The sequence below is a fragment of the Salmo salar genome, chromosome 16 (genome assembly GCF_965601325.2).
Source record: "Salmo salar chromosome 16, fSalSal1, whole genome shotgun sequence".
Taxonomy (NCBI): domain Eukaryota; kingdom Metazoa; phylum Chordata; class Actinopteri; order Salmoniformes; family Salmonidae; genus Salmo; species Salmo salar.
This window is the reverse complement of record NC_138306.1, coordinates 66,235,765-66,250,118: the sequence shown is the minus strand read 5'-3', so window position 1 is coordinate 66,250,118 and position 14,354 is coordinate 66,235,765. Positions and strand designations below refer to the sequence as shown.

Genomic DNA, 14,354 nt, shown 5'->3' with positions numbered 1-14,354 from the left:
TACAATGAGACACAAAGTCGAGATACAAATGTCCTTTTAGAGTCGGCCATTCCATAGAGATCAGAAACTGCTACAGTAGGCCTTCCGGGTGGCGCAGTGGTCTAAGGCACTGCATTGAGATTCTGGGTTTGAGCCCAGAGATTCTGGGTTCAAGCCCAGGTTCTGTCGTAGCCAGCCGTGACATTTGCCCAAAACACAACGCTTTGTATTCAGCACAGGAAGTTAATTTATTTGCCACATTTTATGCAGTATAACTTAACTGCCTTATTGCAAAGAGGATGAATGTTTTGGAATATTTTCCGTCTTTTCACTCCGTCATTTAGATTAATGCTGTTAATCCATCCTCAGTTTGCTCCTATCACAGCCATTACATTCTGTAACTGTTTTAAAGTTACCATTGGCATCATGGTGAAATCCCTGAGTCCTTTCATTCCTCTCCATCAACTGAGTTAGGAAGGATGCCTATATCTATGTAATGACTGGTTGTATTGATACATCCAAAGTGTAATTAATAACTATATTCAATGTCCGCTTGTTTTATTTATTTTGCCCATAGGTGTCCTTCTTTGTGAGCTATTGGAAAACCTCCCTGGTCTTTGTGGTTGAATCTGTGTTTGAAATTCACTGTGGAACCTTACAGATAATTGTGTTCGTGGGGTACAGAGATGAGGTAGTTATTCAAAAATCATGTTAAACACTATTATTGCACAGAGAGTGAGTCCATGCACCTTATGTGGCATGTTAAGCAAATCTTTACTCCTGAACTTATTTAGACTTGCCATAACAAAGGGGTTAAATACTTAATGACTAAAGCTTTTCATAATTCCACTTTGACATTATGGGGTATTGTGTGTAGGCCATTTACACAAAATCTGAATTTAAACCATTTTAAATTCAGGCTGTAACGCAACAAAACGTGGAAAAAGTCAAAGTTGGTGTGTGAATACTTTCTGAAGGTACAATAGCATAGAATCGGAATAGAATAGTAGAACTCGCCACAGTTGGCCTCGTCCGATCCATCGGTGCAGTCCGGGTCCTCGTCACACACCCACAGGGCTGAGATACAGTGCATGGAGGTCTTACACTGGAACTGGTTGGCAGAACAGGTACTCTCAGCTGGGGATGGCGACCGAGGGCACAGGAGATAAACAGGGAGGATAAAGACGAAAAGAGACGTCGTCAAGTGCTATACAATGATGGCCAGTTATAAAATTGCCAAACTTGTCGGCTAATGCAACTGAAGGTACCAAAATGATGAAGACATTACCAAAACAATAGCAATACACATTTACTGTAGTTACATCAAATTCACACAAATCATTTTATATATGGCATACAAAACTAGGGTGTGGAGCAATAGAGAAAGTAAAATTCATTTTTCCTCTACACCCTCCTTATGCCACAGTACCTTGACACCCAGAGCACAGCTTCCTCTTTCCCAGCAGGAGGGGGATGGAGGTGGTTAGAGCTCCAGCTGCATTTCTAAACCCTCAGCCCTCCCAGCATGATTAGCCCTGGTTAAACCTCCCTCTGTCTCAGAAAGACATCCCCTCAGACGCAGGCTAAACCACCTTCTGTCTGCCCTAATCTGCACCCTGGGTGAGACTCAGCTCCTGGAATACCCTCTCTGTATCTCTCGGCCGCTCATACGCGCGCACGCAAACACACACGGTGCTCTATTTTCGGCTGGCGGTAAGGAGGCGCAAGTGTCAAACGCACGTTAGTTAACATAATTTCGTCATATAAAAACTGCCGCACTGGCATTTTCCTGCCCTAACGCCAGGTTTGTCTGTTTACCTGTCTAATGTCAGCTGGTTTGCGCTAAGGTGGGAGGGGTGGAAATATTTTAGGTGTGTCCTTAAGAACTTACGCCGGGTTCGGAATTCTAATGCCAATCATTGCAGAATCATATTTTTGCAGATAGAACCTTATAATCCCAAGCTCTTGACAACTTGAAGCAACCACATATTTAGCCATGGAGCATGTTCTGATTGGCCAGTGAGAGGTCAAGCCTCGATACACCTTCAACTTGTTTATTAATCAAAACCCAGCCCTTCCGCGCCACCGCCAGCTACTGCGCCCATAAATCTGGTTGTGAAAATAGCAACAAATATTTCTGACACACCACCCAACCTACAGCTCTACCGCCAGCGCTTAGATTTACACTTGTGTTAGGTTTGTTAAAATAGAGCCTACAGAGACACACTTTACCTGGTGCTGTACATTCCTCCAGCCTCCCCATCCTTCCCCTCCCTCCCTCCAGCCTGCCAGCATGGCTCAACCCCCTGCTGGTGCAATTACCAGTGTCTTCCTCTCTGTTCCCACTCTGTTCCCAGTGGCCTCAGGGCAACACAGCTCAACCACTGAGCCAGGCTGGGGCTGGATGTGACTGCAGCCAGAGACAGGGGCTCAGGGGGTGCAGGGAGGGAGATTAGACTGCTTCTAGGGCTGGAGCTGTGAGATGAGTCGTTAACCCACCACTGTGATATAATAAGGTGTTCATGGATGGTGTGTATGCGTGTGTGTCTTAAGACCTTGCTCCAGTGTATCTAGAGCTGTCACTTTGATTCATGATGACAAGCAGACAGGTGTGATTACAGGTACTTATTAAGACCCTCTTTCTGTCTCTCTCACACACAATGAATTGTCTCAACCTTTACCTGGTACTGTACATTTCAGACAAGCGAAAGAAGCATCCAGAAGTTCAGAACTTTAAAATGTCAAGCTAGAGGGATAACAAGCAGGGGATGAAACTCCAATCAAACTCCACAGCGAAGTCAAACTAGGTCAACTAAAAAGAAACATACTTTTCTTGTTATAACAAGGATATGTGGCTTTTATTAATAATGGACCTTGTGTCTCTGAGCAGAATTAACCAGGTATGGTAGTATGAGCATAGAAGGCTGGGGGCTTTCTATAATCCAAAAAGAATTGTTAACAGGGTGAATCATTGACCAAGACTTAAAAATCAGAGGGGAAGTCACAGCGTCTGTCTGTTCAGGGTCTGAGTATCTCTCGACTGTTCCTTTCTTTTCTTTTGTCATTCATCAAAAGGGTTGTCTCTCCCGCAAAAGAAATGAACAGAGTGCTAACAACTAAAGTCTTTTCAATACTTCATTATCTATGTCTTGCGCAAGCTCATTTTTCATGGCCAAGTGAAATTGAAATCCCCCGATAAAAAGTACAGAGCTGGCAAACTTTCATCACATAGTCAGCCTGTTCTTTAAGACCGTATCTATAGAGATCCATCTACAGATTATTTGACTCTTACGGCAGTCTGTCTCGTCCTCTCCGTCTCCACAGTCGTCCTGTCCGTTACAGCGCAGGTTCAGTGGGATGCACTTCTGACGCTTCCTGCATTTGAACTGTCCAGATAGACAGATGTAGGATTCTGTAGATAGTATGAACAAAGGTGTTAGCCTTAGCCAAGGTAGTCTACAATGTAGTTTTTGTTACTTGTGGGAAACATTTGGGCGGATTCAGAATAGGATGGATAGTGTCATATTTATTTCCTTTATTTAACCAGGTAATTAATGAGTATGCATTGTCTTTTACAATAATGACCAGAAATGTGAAGAAATGTGTATAATATGATAAAAGGTCTTTACCACAGTTGGCTTCATCAGAATTGTCCCCACAGTCGTTCTCCCCATCACAGATAAACGGAGGCAGAGCACAGAGGCCAGTCCCACACTGGAACCTCCCTGGCTGGCATTTAAACTCAGCTGTGAGGAAAGAACAGAAACACACACACACACACACACACACACACACACACACACACACACACACACACACACACACACACCCACACACACACACACACACACATTGCAGCGACTTTATAGAAACACAGCTAGTAAACAAGACCAGGAAAAAGGGTTGTAACATTTTCTTATTTATTTATAAAAAAATACTATCATTTTATTTTTATTTTTATTATAATTTTTTTATTATAAACACAACAAATACAAAAAACATAAATATACAAACAAGAGTACATAAAGCTAACAGACAGGGGTATTACATATCAAGATTAATTTTCTATTTGTTAAATACTTTTATGGTGCATATTGCTTTTTGTTTTTACATTTACTGATAATTTCAAAAGAATATTTAAATTCTATCTTAAATAATGTGAAAAGGGGTTTGTTCTCTGCCCACTTCATTTTATGGATAAAGAATCTTTGTAACATTTTCTGTTCTGTACTGTGCAGTTAGAGTCCTGCTCCACTAGGGGGCTGTGAATTGATTGAGTAATTGTGAATTGGTGTGTACAGAAAATGTTACAAGCCCTAATGGGACCTTGTCAAGTGTATGTGTGTGTGTGTTGATGGTGACTCACGGCAGTCTGGAGGCTCGTCCGACCCGTCCCCACAGTCATCCACCGTGTCACACTTCCACCAGAAGGGGATGCACTCATCTGTCCCACAGCGGAACTGTAGGACACAACAACAGCAGAAAGCTTCAGATATCATCACCATCATCTTCAACATCGTCATCATCATCATCATCATCGTCGTCATCATTGTCATCATCATCATCGTCATTCAGGAAGATTTTGGGACACTGAAGTACCTTACTTGAAACTACAAATACTAATATCAGAGCTCCTGCTCGTCCCTGCCCATCTTCCAAAAATATATTAAAAAGTACCTCTTAAAAATGTATGTTGAATTATCCCACAGCACCCCCCCCACTCCCCTCCAACTAGCATGGACTTAGCTGCTAGCTGCTTTATTGGGTGGCAGATACAGTAGCCTTCGAGGTTAGAGCAATGGGCAAGTAAACAAAAGGTCGTTGGTTTGAATTCCGAAGCCAACAAGGTGAAAAGTCTGCCGCTGTGCCCTTGAGCAAGGCACTTAACCCAATTGATCCAGGGGCGGTGGATAATGGTGACCCTGGCCGTGACCCCACTCCCTATGGGTGTCTCAGGGGGAGTTGGGATAAGCAAGTGTGTAGCAGGTCAAATATGAGCACTCCTCCAATTATTACTAAGGAAAGATTTACTTACTATGAATGTGAAATGTAGTTGTCCCACCTAGCTACCTTAACATGAATTCACTAACTGTAAGTCACTCTGGATAACAGCGTCTGCTAAATGACTATGTCAAATATTTTTGTAAGCAGTAGGAGAAAAGTGCCACTGACCTGGCTGGCTGTGCAGTTGGACATGCAGGTCTTGTTGTCTGCAGCCAGGTAAAAGTGGGTGGGGCAGGCACACCTGTAACCTCCCCCGGGGGAGAGCAGACACAGGTGGCTGCAGCCTCCGTTGGTCACCTGACACTGGTGTTTGGGCACTGCGGCGGAGAGAGGAAGATGGAGGCTAAAACCAACATCCTCAGCTAGAGCCCTTTCCCCTCCACTCTGCTGTCAGCATCATTAGTCTGAGGGCACATTTCCTCATTACAATTAAAAAGAAACACCTCTCTCTCTCTCTCTTTCTCTCTCGAAGTCATGCAGACACACACACACACACACACACACACACACACACACACACACACACACACACACACACACACACACACACACACACACACACACACACACACACACACACACACACACACACACACACACACACACACACACAGAGTCATAGATAATTACCGTCGGGTTGGCGGAGAGGGTGGTACACCTTGATGTTGTGGATGGCTCTCCAGTATCTGAGCAGCTCTGTTCCCTGAGCCCCGGAGGTCTTGTGGGCCCGGTTCAGTGACTTGGACTTCTCATCCGTCCAATAGATGACATCCTCAAACAGAGTCAGCCCTGTCACCTCCCGGATGTCTTGACTAGGCACTGGAATGGAATACACACTGATTAATCAGAGTCTGGAACACAGCCAGATCTCACACACACGTAGGCGTGAACGCACACACATGCAGGCGTGTACACAGCTCGTCCTGAGTAATTGCTGTGACAAGCTGCCAGGCTCGGGGGTGTTTTATTGCAGGTAAATGGGAGTAAAGACATGACTAAATGGACTGTCTGTCTGCCAGAATGGCTTAGTAGATAATAAGTATTACAGCTAATCACAAACTGGCTGTTTAAGACAAAAAACTGAAATTAAATTAACAATAAAAATACGTTGAGAATGTATGACTTCACTTCAAGCCTCGTTTAATAACATAATGTTTTGTTTGTGAACCAAATAGTACTTGGGGGAAAATTGTGTTAGACCAAATGAATAAAAAAGGTGAGAAAAACATTTTCTAATTTCTCACAGGTTGAATGCCAGAGATGGACAGAGACTCATTTCAATTAACACCTTGTTTTGAAGTGCATGGAACAGGCATAATAATGCCTTGGCTCACACTCAGCTTCTTTGGCGTTGAATCAATCACAAACAAATGTTTTCACAGTAAAGTCAAGGCTTTTATCTAAAGTCTGAAAAAGTACAATCAATGACAAACTGACCTGAAATCTGCACAAACCATTATTTACAAAGCCAATTGAGCCATCACATGTTGAGAGTTGAGAGAGAGAGATAGATACAATGTAAAATGGTATAGAATCAGCTTGGACCTTTTTTGATATTTTCAGTGGTATTGTTAACAAACACGCCCCCATAAAGAAAACTGGAATTAAAATCAAGTTCAGCCCCTGGTTCGACCGTGGTCTTGAAGAGTTACTCCACCTCAAGAACTGCATTTGGCGAAATGCTCGGCACACGCATACTCAGGCTGACTGGCTCTCGTTCAGGCAAATGAGAAATAAGTGCACTCAGGCTATCCGGAAGGCCAAAGTTAGTTACTTTAAGGAGCAGTTCTCTCTCTGTGGGTCTAACCCCAAGAAGTTCTGGAAAACGGTTAAAGAACTGGAGAATAAACCCTCCTCCTCACAGCTGCCCATGTCTGTTAGGGATAGGGGGCAGTATTTTCACGGCCGGATAAAAAACGTACCCGATTTAATCTGGTTACTACTCCTGCCCAGAAACTAGAATATGCATATAGATTAGTAGATTTGGATAGAAAACACTCTAAAGTTTCTAAAACTGTTTGAATGGTGTCTGTGAGTTTAACAGAACTCATATGGCAGGCCAAAACCTGAGAAGATTCTATACAGGAAGTGCCCTGTCTGACAATTTGTTCTCCTTCTAGGGCATCTCTATCAAAAATACAGCGTCTCTGCTGTAACGTGACATTTTCTAAGGCTTTCAATGGCTCTCAGAAGGCGCCAGAAAGTGGAATGAGAGCTCTCCAGTCTCTGGGCGAAAAACAGCAGGGGTTTTTGTGAGTGGTCCTTCTGGGAACAATGACACTGGAGGGCGCGTGCACGAGACGACTCCATGTTTTACTTTCAGTGTTTGAACGAATACAACGTCGCCCGGTTGGAATATTATCGCTATTTTACGAGAAAAATCGCATATAAATGTATTTTAAAGAGCGTTTGACATGCTTCGAAGTACGGTAATGGAATATTTTGAAAATGTTTGTCACGAAATGCGCCGGCACGTCACCCTTCGGATAGTTACCTGAACGCATGAACAAAACGAAGCTATTTCAATATATCTATGGATTATTTCGAACCAAAACAACATTTGTTGTTGAAGTAGAAGTCCTGGGAGTGCATTCTGACGAAGAACAGCAAAGGTAATCCAATTTTTCTTATAGTAAATCTGAGTTTGGTGAGGGCCAAACTTGGTGGGTGTCAAAATAGCTAGCCGTGATGGCCGGGCTATGTACTCAGAATATTGCAAAATGTGCTTTCACCGAAAAGCTATTTTAAAATCGGACACCGCGATTGCATAAAGGAGTTCTGTATCTATAATTCTTAAAATAATTGTTATGTATTTTGTGAACGTTATCGTGAGTAATTTAGTAAATTCACCGGACGTTTGCGGTGGGTATGCTAGTTCTGAGCATCACATGCTAATGTAAAAAGCTGGTTTTTGATATAAATATGAACTTGATTGAACAACACATGCATGTATTGTATAACATAATGTCCTAGGAGTGTCATCTGATGAAGATCATCAAAGGTTAGTGCTGCATTTAGCTGTGGTTTTGGTTTTTGTGACGCTAGCGGAACATCTGTCCCTAACAGGTTAAAGTTGATGATGTGGTTGTTACTGACAAAAAGCACATGGCTGAGCTCTTTATTAACCACCACTTCATTAAGTCAGGATTTTTATTTGACTCAGCCATGCCTCCTTGCTCGTCCGACATTTCCTCATCTCCCACCTCTTCTAATGCGACTAACCGATGCTTCTCCCTCTTTGTCCCCTGCCCCGCAACAAAGTTTCTCCCTGCAGGCGGTCACTGAGTCCGAGGTGCTAATGGAGCTCCTAAAACTTGACCCCCAAAAAACATCTGGGTCAGATGGTTTAGACCCTTTCTTCTTTAAGGTTGCTGCCCATATCATCCTTTCTGGGGAGGTTCCCATTGCTTGGAAGGCAGTCACGGTTCGTCCTTCATTTAAAGGGGGAGATCAAGCTGATCCTAACTGTTACAGGCCTATTTCTATTTTGCCCTGTTTATCAAAAGTGTTGGAAAAACTTGTCAATAATCAACTGACTGGCTTTCTTGATGTCTATAGTATTCTCTCTGGTATGCAATCTGGTTTCTGCTCAGGTTATGGATGTGTCACTGCTACCTTAAAGGTCCTCAATGAAGTCACCATTGCCCTTGATTCTACGCAATGTTGTGCTGCTATTTTTATTGACTTGGCTAAAGCTTTTCATTTTTACATTTTTACATTTTTATTTCACCTTTATTTAACCAGGTAGGCTAGTTGAGAACAAGTTCTCATTTACAAATGCGACCTGGCCAAGATAAAGCAAAGCAGTGCAACACAAACAACAACACAGAGTTACAGATGGAATAAACAAAACATACAGTCAATAACACAATAGAAAAAAGTATATATACAGTGTGTGCAAATGAGGTAAGATAAGGGAGGTAAGGGAATAAATAGGCCATAGTGGCGAAATAATTACAATTTAGCAATTAAACACCGGAGTGATAGATGTGCAGAAGATGAATGTGCAAGTAGAGATACTGGGGATCAAAGGAGCAAAAATAAAATAAATAACTGTATGGGGATGAGATAGTTGGATGGGATATTTACAGATGGGCTATGTACAGGTGCAGTGATCTGTGAGCTGCTCTGACAGCTGGTGCTTAAAGCTAGTGAGGGAGATATGAGTCTCCAGCTTCAGTGATTTTTGCAATCCGTTCCAGTCATTGGCAGCAGAGAACTGGAAGCAAAGGCAGCCAAAGGAGTAATTGGCTTTGGGGGTGACCAGTGAAGTATACCTGCTGGAGCGCTTGCTACGGGTGGGTGCTGCTATGGTGACCAGTGAGCTGAGATAAGGCGGGGCTTTACCTAGCAAAGACTTATAGATGACCTGGAGCCAGTGTGTTTGGGCCAGCCAACGAGAGCATACAGGTTGCAGTGGTGGGTAGTATATGGGGCTTTGGTGACAAAAAAGATAGCACTGTGATAGACTGCATCCAATTTGCTGAGTAGAGTGTTGGAGGCTATTTTGTAAATTACATCGCAGAAGTCAAGGATCGGTAGGATAGTCAGTTTTACTAGGGTATGTTTGGCAGCATGAGTGAAGGATGCTTTGTTGCGAAATAGGAAGCCGATTCTAGATTTCATTTTGGATTTGAGATGCTTAATGTGAGTCTGGACAGAGAGTTTACAGTCTAACCAGACACCTAGGTATTTGTAGATGTCCACATATTCTAATTCAGAACCATCCAGAGTAGTGATGCTGGACGGGCGGGCAGGTGCTGGTAGCAATCGTTTGAAGAGCATGCATTTAGTTTTACTTGCATTTAAGAGCAGTTGGAGGCCACGGAAAGAGAGTTGTATTGCATTGAAGCTCGTCTGGAGATTAGTTAACACAGTGTCCAAAGAAGGGCCAGAAGTATACAGAATGGTATCGTCTGCATAGAGGTGGATCAGAGAATCACCAGCAGCAAGAGCGACATCCTTGATGTATACAGAGAAGAGAGTCGGCCCGAGAATTGAACCCTGTGGCGCCCCCATAGAGACTGCCAGAGGTTCGGACAACAGGCCCTATGATTTGACACACTAAACTCTGTCTGAGAAGTAGTTGGTGAACCAGTTGAGGCAGTCATTTGAGAAACCAAGGCTGTCGAGTCTGCCGATAAGAATGTGGTGATTGACAGAGCTGAAAGCCTTGGCCAGGTCTATAAATACAGCTGCACAGTATTGTCTCTTATCAATGGAGGTTATGATATCGTTTAGGACCTTGAGCGTGGCTGAGGTGCACCCACGACCAGCTCGGAAACCAGATTGCATAGCGGAGAAGGTACAGTGGGATTCTAAATGGTCGGTGATCTGTTTGTTAACTTGGCTTTCGAAAGACCTTAGAAAGGCAGGGTAGGATAGATATAGGTCTGTAGCAGTTTGGGTCTTCGAAAAGGGGGATGACCACGGCAGCTTTCCATTCTTTGGGGATCTCAGAAGATACAAAAGAGAGGTTGAGCAGGCTAGTAATAGGGGTTGCAACAATTCTGGCTGATCATTTTAGAAAGAGAGGGTACAGATTGTCTAGTCCTGCTGATTTGTAGGGGTCCAGATTTTGCAGCTCTTTCAGAACATCAGCTATCTGGAATTGGGTGAAGGAGAAATGGGGAAGGCTTGGGCAAGTTGCTGTGGGGGGTGCAGGGCTGTTGACCAGGGTAGGGGTGGCCAGGTGGAAAGCATGGCCAGCCGTAGAAAAATGCTTATTGAAATTCTCAATTATCATGGATTTATCGGTGGTGACAGTGTTTCCTAGCCTCAGTAGAGTGGGCAGCTGGGAGGAGGTGCTCTTATTCTTATTCTGACAGTGATGAGAGGTGGTCGTTTGACCGCAGACCCATTACAAACGCAAGCAATGAGGCCGTGATCGCTGAGATCCTGGTTGAAGACAGCAGAGGTGTATTTGGAGGGCAGGTTGGTTAGGATGATATCTATGAGAGTGCCTGTGTTTATGGATTTGGGGTTGTACCTGGTAGGTTGATTGATAATTTGTGTAAGACTGAGGGCATCAAGCTTAGATTGTAGGATGGCCGGGTGTTAAGCATGTTCCAGTTTAGGTCACCTAACAGCACAAGCTCTGAAGATAGATGGGGGGCAATCAATTCACATATGGTATCCAGGGCACAGCTGGGGGCAGAAGGTGGTTTATATCAAGTGGCAACGGTGAGAGACTTGTTTCTGGAAAGGTGGATTTTTAAAAGTAGAAGCTCAAATTGTTTGGGAACAGACCTGGATAGTAAGACAGAACTCTGCAGGCTATCTCTGCAGTAGATTGCAACTCCGCCCCTTCGGGAGTTCTATCTTGTCGGAAAATGTTTTAGTTAAGGATGGAAATTTCAGGGTTTTTGGTGGCCTTCCTAATCCAGGATTCAGACACGACTAGGACATCTGGGTTGGCAGAGTGTGCTAAAGCAGTGAATAAAATACACTTAGGGAGGAGGCTTCTAATGTTAACATGCATGAAACCAAGGCTTTTATGGTTACAGAAGTCAACAAATGAGAGCGCCTGGGGAATGGGAGAGGAAATAAGACAATAAGACAATAATCACTAACTAAAACAGCAATGGACAAGGCATATTGACATTAGGGAGAGGCATGCGCAGCCGAGCCAATACGGTAGACCATTCCATTCTTGTGTGCTGGCTAAGGAGTATTGATGTCTCTGAGGGGTCTTTGGCCTGGTTTGCCAACTACCTCTCTCAAAGAGTGCAGTTTATAAAGTCAGAAAATCTGTTGTCTCAGCCACTGCCTGTCACCAAGGCTCAATCCTAGGCCCCACGCTCTTCAATATACATCAACAACATAGCTCAGGCAGTAGGAAGCTCTCTCATCCATTTATAAGCAGATGATACAGTCTTATACTCAGCTGGCCCCTCCCCGGATTTTGTTTTAAATGCTCTACAACAAAGCTTTCTTAGTGTCCAAAAAGCTTTCTCTACCCTTAACCCTGTTCTGAACACCTCCAAAACAAAGGTCATGTGGTTTCGTAAGAAGAATGCCCCTCTCCCCACAGGTGTGATTATTACCTCTGAGGGTTTAGAGCTTGAGGTAGTCACCTCATACAAGTACTTGGGAGTATGTCTTGATGGTACACTGTCCTTCTCTCAGCACATATCAAAGCTGCAGGCTAAAGTTAAATCTAGTCTTGGTTTCCTCTATCGAAATAGCTCCTTTCACCCCAGCTGCCAAACTAACCCTGATTCAGATGACCATCCTTCCCATGCTAGATTACGGAGACATCATTTATAGATCGGCAGGTAAGGGTGCTCTCGAGCGGCTAGATGTTCTTTACCATTCGGCCATCAGATTTGCCACCAATGCAACTTATAGGACACATCACTGCACTCTATACTACTCTGTAAACTGGTCATCTTTGTATACCTGTCGCAAGACCCACTGGTTGATGCTAATTTGTAAAACCCTCCTAGGCCTCACTCCCCCCTATCTGAGATATCTACTGCAGCCCTCATCCTCCACATACAACACCTGTTCTGCCAGTCACATTCTGTTAAAGGTCCCGAAAGCACACACATCCCTGGGTCACTCGTTTTTTCAGTTTGCTGCAGCTAGCGACTGGAACAAGCTGCAACAAACACTCAAACTGGACAGTTTTATCTCAATCTCTTCATTCAAAGACTCAATCATGGACACTCTTACTGATAGTTGTGGCTGCTTTGCGTGATGTATTGTTGTCTCTGCCTTCTTGCCCTTTGTGCTGTTGTCTGTGCCCAATAATGTTTGTACCATGTATTGTGCTGCTACCATGTTGTGTTGCTACCATGTTGTTGTCATGTTGTGTTGGTACCATGCTGTGTTGTCATGTGTTGCTGCCTTGCTATGTTGTTGTCTTATGTCTCTCTTTATGTAGTGTGTTGTCTCTCTTGCCATGATGTGTGTTTGCCCTATATTTATATATATTTTTTATTTTTTTTATTTTAAAAAATCCCAGTCCCTGTCCCCGCAGGAGGCCTTTTGCCTTTTGGTAGGCCGTCATTGTAAATAAGAATTTGTTCTTAACTGACTTGCCTAGTAAAATAAAGGTTAAATAAAAAATAAAATAAATACAGACAGACAGACAGACAGACAGACAGACAGACAGACAGACAGAGAGCAAGAGAGCAAGAGAGCAAGAGAGCAAGAGAGCAAGAGAGCGAGAGAGACCAAGGGCAATCCTCAATTCACTGTCACTTACCTTTGCGCCTTTCTGAACCGTCCATGTTTGAGAAGAGAATATGATGCGAGTCAGCCCAGTAAAGTCTTTTTGCTGTGTAGTCGATGGTGAGAGCTGCAGGGCTGAAAATGTCTGTATCGCTGATCACCGTCCGGCTGCTGCCGTCCAAACCTATCCTCCCAATATGGGGATACTCTCCACTGTCGATCCAGAACACATAACTACAGAGGAATGACACCGTTTTCAGCTAGATACCTTAGGCTACACTTCTCCACTCTGTTGGTCAATTGGGCTATGGGAACTGTGAATTGTGGCTGTCTCACTTTGCTATCTTAAGGTTAATGCACTAACTGTAAGTTGCTCTGGATAAGAGTGTCTGCCAAATGACAAAAATCATGTAAATGTAACTGTGTTTACTTTCCATTATGGAGTAGCTTATGTGAGATATCAAATTCAACATCAAAATGAGTACTAGACTTCAAAGCCTGAGCAGAAAGTTGGCTGCCTCAGAAACAAAATAGCATAGTTTTACACTTACACAGTAACATACTGATTAGCTAGTATTTATTTTGACAGTCTGTGGTACTGTGAGTGGTTTCTCTCAACAGACATTGCTAAATCTCATTCTGGATTCATTCATTATAACTGTGACAGATATAGAATCTAGCATGATGTAGAGACAGATGGAGAAGATGGAGTGTTGTACATGCCCAGTGTCTGCATCCAGAGCCAGGTCAGTAGGGTTGTCCAGACCAGTGCTGACCAATACCACAGGATAGAGGCCGTTAGCCTTGGACACCTCCAGACTCTTCTTCACTATGTCACACCAGTATAGGTTCTTTCCTATCCAGTCCACGGCTAGAGCACTGGGGGCAGACATCCTGTGGATTACCTGTGGGTCAGAGGAGAGGAAGCAGGTAGGGACATTTTTATCTCAATGTCAAATCATTTCTGGGTAACAATTAAGTACCTTAATGTGATTGTTTTCAATAAAATTTGTCAAAAACAAAACTTAGCAAAGAGCAATTTCTCAAGCAATAATTTTGCTAGGGCCGTCTGGGAGCTGTCTGAGTGGGGAGGGGAAAATTGAAAAGTAGCTGTTATTGGCAGATAGTTAGGAAATATATTTATTGGTCTATTAACCAATTTACTGCCTGGTGATGTCACCGGGCAGGCCAAA

General features: G+C 43.5%; 1 protein-coding gene across 1 annotated transcript in view; it reads right to left on the bottom strand.

Moving 5' to 3' along the window:
• The window catches only part of LOC106574298 (low-density lipoprotein receptor-related protein 1B), a 133,531-nt gene that overhangs the window by 37,514 nt on the left and 81,663 nt on the right, over positions 1-14,354 (bottom strand). The window contains exons 48-55 of the mRNA XM_082962410.1: positions 13,885-14,066; positions 13,196-13,395; positions 5,614-5,802; positions 5,152-5,300; positions 4,346-4,439; positions 3,609-3,725; positions 3,272-3,391; positions 997-1,116 (exon numbers count right to left, since the gene is read on the bottom strand). Coding sequence (XP_082818536.1) covers positions 997-1,116; positions 3,272-3,391; positions 3,609-3,725; positions 4,346-4,439; positions 5,152-5,300; positions 5,614-5,802; positions 13,196-13,395; positions 13,885-14,066 — 1,171 coding nt within the window. The remainder of the gene's footprint in view (positions 1-996; positions 1,117-3,271; positions 3,392-3,608; positions 3,726-4,345; positions 4,440-5,151; positions 5,301-5,613; positions 5,803-13,195; positions 13,396-13,884; positions 14,067-14,354) is intronic.